Genomic DNA, 5319 nt, shown 5'->3' with positions numbered 1-5319 from the left:
ACAAGCGTTGCACGGCTGCCCCCTCCTCTCACATGGGCGCCCCCAACCCCGCTCGTCCCTGTCCTGGGGCAGCCTGGACGCCTGGGCCCCCCGCAGGGCCGGAYGCCTGGGCCCCCACGGCTGGCACCGACGGGCCTGGCCAAGCGCCTGCCCCGGGCACTGGGGGGGGTCCAGGCGTCCGAGCCCCCCCGCCGTGCTGCTACCCATCATTCCTGCCACGCTGCCAGCGCTTCTGGTTAGCGGGAGGCTGCACTCGGGCTCACACGGGGTGCGCATGGGCTGTGCATGCTCGGTGCTGTACACTTGCAGAGGCCTTGCATGCTTGTGGCCGCACGCTCGCCCGGGGGGGCCCCGGGAAGCACGGGCTCGGCCTCGCGTGGGTCGTTAGCRCAATTAGCACTGGAGTGGGCAGCTCTGCTGCCGCTGGCACGTGTGTCCGTGTGTCTGTGTGAGTGTCCGTGTGTCTGCACCACCCGAGCGAGCACCGTCACCAGAGCCGGGGCGGATTTGCAGACGGGCAGATGGGGGGGCTGCGACGTGGCAGCCGCCCACCCCGGACTCCTGGGCCCCCGGATGCCTGGGCCCCTGGAGACCCTGGTTGTTGAGTCCCTGGGGGTCCCAGACACCTGGGCCCCCTGAGTCCCTGGTCATTGGGTCTCCCGGATGCCTGGGTCCCCAGAGTCCCTGGTGGTTGGGTCTCCCGGATGCCTGGGCCCCCGGACACCTGGGTCCCTGGAGACCCTGGTTGTTGAGTCCCTGGGGGTCCCAGACGCCTGGGTCTCCGGAGTCCCTGGTCATTGGGTCCCTGGACGCCTGGGCCCCCTGGCCACCTGTGTCCTTGGAGTCCCTGGAGCTCCTGGTTGTTGGGTCCTGGATGCCTGGGCCCTGGATCCCTGGTCATTGGGTTCCCAGAGCCCCTGGTGGTTGGGTCTCCTGGACACCTGGGCCCCCCGAGTCCTTGGTCATTGTGTCCCCGGACACCTGGGTCCCTGGAGCCCCTGGTGGCTGGGTGCCTGGGCCCCCCGGACGCCTGGGCCCCGGTTGCTGCTGACGCTGACGCCGGGGGGCCTCGTCCCCGCAGGGGCCGGCGGGCAGCGGGCGCAGGTGCAGGTGCGGGAGGAGGTGGTGGCGCTGGTGGGCGAGGAGGCTGTGCTGCCCTGCGTGCTGGCCGCCGCCGGCCCCCACCTCAAGGTGAGCCAGGTGACGTGGGTGCGGGCCGGCGGCAGCGGCGGGCGCCGGAACGTCGCCGTGCTGCACCCGCGCCTGGCGCCCAGCTTCCCCGGCGAGGACGAGGACGGCGAGGGCGGCGGGCGCCTGCGCTTCCGCGGCCACTCGCTGCAGGATGCCACGCTGCTGCTGCGGCCGCTGCGCCTCACCGACCAGGGCGTCTACACCTGCGAGTTCGCCACCTACCCCGACGGCAACCAGGGCGCCAGCACCCGCCTGCTGGTGCTGGGTGAGCCCTGGGGGGAGCAGGGGGGGGACGCCTGGGCCCTTTGGCCATGGGGTGCTGAGGGGAGCCCTGGGCACTGGCGGGCAGGAGGGGGGATGCCTGGGCCCTTTGGCCATGGGGTGCTGGGGGGAGCCCTGGGCACTGGCGGGCAGGAGGGGGGATGCCTGGGCCCTCGGTCATGGGGTGCTGGGGGGAGCCCCAGGCGCTGGGGGGTGGGAGGGGGGATGCCTGGGCCCTTCGGCCATGGGGTGCTGGGGGGAGCCCTGGGCACTGGCGGGCAGGAGGGGACACCTTGGCCCCTCAGTCATGGGGTGCTGGGGGGAGCCCCGGGCACTGGGGGGCGGGAGGGGGGATGCCTGGGCCCTTCAGCCATGGGTTGGGGGGAGCCCCGGGCGCCTGGGCCCCTCTGCTGTGTGGGGGGGAGCCTAGATGCCTGGGCCCCTCTGCTTGGGGGGTGGAGGAGTGAGCCCGGACGCCTGGGTCCCTCTCCTGTTGGGAGGTGTGGGGGGGACATTGCCCCCGGACGCCGGGGCCCTGCTAATGGCTGTCTGGCGCCTCCAGCCAAGCCGCAGAACCATGCGGCGGCGCAGGAGGTGGCTGCTGGCAGCATCCCCACGCCGGTGGCCACGTGCACGGCTGCCGGCGGCCACCCGGCCGCCAACATCTCCTGGGAGTCGCCGGTGCCGGGGACGGCGGAGGCCTCAGCCGAGACGGCCGCCAACGGCACCGTCACCGTCACCAGCCGCTTCAGCGCGGTGCCCACGCGGGCGGCGCATGGGCAGCGCCTGGCCTGTGTCGTCAGCCACCCCAGCCTGCCACAGCCCCAGCGCCTGCCCGTCACCCTCGCCGTGCTCTGTGAGTGCCAGGCACCTGGGCCCCATGCAGGGGTGTGTGGGGGGGGGAGTAGCCGGGGCCTGGACACCTGGGCCCTTCCTGCTCTGGGGGAAGAGACTTGGGACTGTAAAGCGGAGGAGGGGCCCGGACGCCTGGGCGCTCCCTGACCCCCACACGGGACATGGGGCTGCAGTGCCTGGTGGGGGGGGGGGCCTGGATGCCTGGGCCTGCGGGGGGTGACGCTCTACCGGCCCTGCAGACCCCCCCGTGGCCTTCATCAGTGGCTACGACCACAACTGGTACCTGCAGCGGCGTGGGGCAGCGCTGCAGTGCAACGCCACTGCCAACCCGGCGCCCACCACCTTCACCTGGAGCACGTGAGTGCTGCCGCGCCCAGACGCCTGGGCCAGTGGCCCCGGAATGGTGCCCGACGGGTTCCTGGTGGGGCCGGACTGGTTTCACCAGCCCGGCCAGTCCCATCCAGCACCGCAGGAGCCCCGGGCGGCAGCAGGGGCACAAGCGCGAGCAACGCGGGGCCACCAGCGTCCTGGGGGACGGGGACCCTTTCTGATCCTGTCTCGTGCACGAGCGCATGCGCACGAGCGTGCACCAGTGTGTGCAACGCTGCGGAGCCCTGGGGAAAGCAGCTCCCTTGTTTCCAATCCCCCTGCACAAGCACGTGCACATGAGCATGCACCGGCGTGTGCAACGCTGCAGAGCCCTGGGGAAAGCGGCTCCCTCGTTTCCACCCCCCTGCACCAGCGTGTGCGCACGCACATGCAGCCCTGCAGAGCCCTGGGGAAAGCGGCTCCCTCATTTCCAATCCCCCTGCACGAGCGCGTGCTCACGAGCACACACCAGCGTGTGCAATGCTGCGGAGCCCTGGGGGGGCGGGGGGCGTGGCGGGGACTCCTGGGCCCACTGACAGCCCCCGCAGGTCGACGGGGCCGCTGCCGCCCTCGGCGGAGGCGCAGGGCAACCAGCTGCTGGTGCACACGGTGGATCTGCTGGCCAACACCACCTTCATCTGCCGCGTGTCCAACGCGCTGGGCAGCGCTGCCGCCCGCCAGCCCGTCCTTGTGCTTGGTGAGTGCCGGCGGCAGGCAGGGTGGGATCTGGCATGCACAGGGCCAGGATGCACGGGAGCCGGCATGCCTGGAGTGGGGATGCATGGGGGATCTGGCATGCATGGAGTGGGGWTGTGCGGGAGACGGTGTGCATGGAGCTGGGATGCACGTGGGATCCGGCGTGCACAGAGCGGGGACTCATGGGATCTGGTGTGCACGGAGCAGGGACATGCAGGATCTGTCATGCACAGAGCTGGGATGCACGTGGGCTCCATTGTGCACGGGGGGGGGCACCTGCGTGGGGCGCAGGCCAGGACCCGTCGTGCTGGGGGGCGGCGGGGCAGGAGGTGCCGTGGAGGGGGGCCGGACCCAGCGTGCAGGGGGGCCACGGTGCATGAGGGGGGATCCGCGTCACAGGGGAGTCGGTGGCGCTGAGTGGGTCCCGCTGTCCTCCCCCCCACCGGCACCGTTCCCCCCCCCCACGGCGGCAGGAGGAGGAGGAGGAGGAAGAGCGGGTGGGTGCAGGGGGGCAGATGCTGCAGCTGGGCCCCCGCGGGGCCTCCGGCGGCTGCAGGGATGACATGGAGTCGCAGGGCGACAGCTCCCTTGTCTCCCGCACAGTGTCTATGTCTGAGTGTGGGGACGTGGTGGGGACATGGCAGGGACACGGGGACATGGCGGGGATGTGGCACGAGGACCCCATGCAAGGACCTGGGGATGCAGCAGGGACCTGGCAGGGACACAGTGCCCCCGGGACATCTCCGGTGCCTCGGCATGTYGCGCTCGGGGTCCCCATGTCCTCAGGTCCCCGTGGGGCGCAGAGGAGGGGTGGCAGTTAGGGCTTCTGGCACTGGGGGATCCCATGGGGCACCGACCCCACGCTGTACCTGGGGAGGGGGTTATGTCTGTATCAGGTCAGTCACTGCTGCCACCGGGTGCTGAATAAAGTGATTCCCCCCATGCTGCGGGCTCTGCCCCATCGGGGGGCTGGGGGCAGCCGTGGGGCCGGGGCTGGCACATGGCACCAGGGGGAGGTTGGTCCCGGAATGCTGTGCGATGATGTGTGGTCGTGCAATGGCACATGGTTGTGCAATGGTGTGGGGTCGTGCAATGCATGGGATTGTGCAACGCTCGCGGTTGTATGATAGTGCATGGTCGTGCAACACATAGAATTGTGCTATGGGGTCATGAGATGGTGTCTGCTCATGCAATGCACGGGGTTGTGCAACAGTGCGCGGTCATGCAACACATGGAGTTGTGCGACGGTGCCATGCAACAGTGCCTAGTTGTGCAATGCATAGGGTCGTGCAATGGCACAGGGTTGTGCAATGGTGCCTGGTCGTGCATTGCACGGGGTTGTGCAAGTGTCTGGTCATGCGACACATAGGGTCGTGCGATGSATGGGGTCATGTGATGCGTGGGGCTGTGCGATGCACGGGGTTGTGTAATGGGGTCTGGTCGTGCAACGCATGGGGTTGTGCAATGCGTGGGGTTGTGTGATGCACAGGGTCGCGCGACGGTGTCTGGCTGTGCAACACACGGGGTCATGTGATGGCGCGGGGTCATGCAGTGCACGCGGTCATGCGACGCACAGGTGGCGGTGGCTCGCGCATGTCCCGGCGCTGAACTCTGCTCCCGCCATGGCCGATTCCGGCCCGCGATGGTTTCGGCCTCTGAGTCAGCGCCGGGGGTTCCCGGACGCCTGGGCCCGCTCCCTGGGCGTGGGGGTGACTCAGGCCTCTCCTGGCATCGGCCCAGCCCTGCTGCCCCTGGGCCCAGGTGTCCGGGCAGCCCCCCTGCCTCCACCCGGCACTGGAGCAAACAGGGCGGGCCCAGGCATCCGGGTCCAGGTCCAGGTCCAGGGAGACCCAGGCGTCCAGGGGGGCCCAGGTGTCTGGGTCCAGGTCTGGGTCTGTGGGGGCCCAGGCGTCTGGGTCCACATCTGGGGGGGCCCAGGCATCTGGG

At 70.5% G+C, this 5319-nt stretch overlaps 1 protein-coding gene across 1 annotated transcript in view; it reads left to right on the top strand.

The window, feature by feature from the left end:
• The first annotated feature begins 663 nt into the window (after positions 1 to 663).
• LOC112971693 (poliovirus receptor homolog) overlaps positions 664 to 5319 on the top strand; it is a 6170-nt gene continuing 1514 nt past the window's right edge. The window contains exons 1-4 of the mRNA XM_026077336.1: positions 664 to 1456; positions 2015 to 2308; positions 2547 to 2664; positions 3225 to 3395. Of these exons, the coding sequence (XP_025933121.1) occupies positions 664 to 1456; positions 2015 to 2308; positions 2547 to 2664; positions 3225 to 3395 (1376 nt within the window). The remainder of the gene's footprint in view (positions 1457 to 2014; positions 2309 to 2546; positions 2665 to 3224; positions 3396 to 5319) is intronic.

This window comes from Apteryx rowi, unplaced genomic scaffold (genome assembly GCF_003343035.1).
Source record: "Apteryx rowi isolate R43461 unplaced genomic scaffold, aptRow1 scaffold_1113, whole genome shotgun sequence".
NCBI classification, from domain to species: Eukaryota; Metazoa; Chordata; class Aves; order Apterygiformes; family Apterygidae; genus Apteryx; species Apteryx rowi.
Note: the sequence above shows the minus strand (reverse complement) of the source record. Positions and strands in the feature narration are given on the sequence as shown.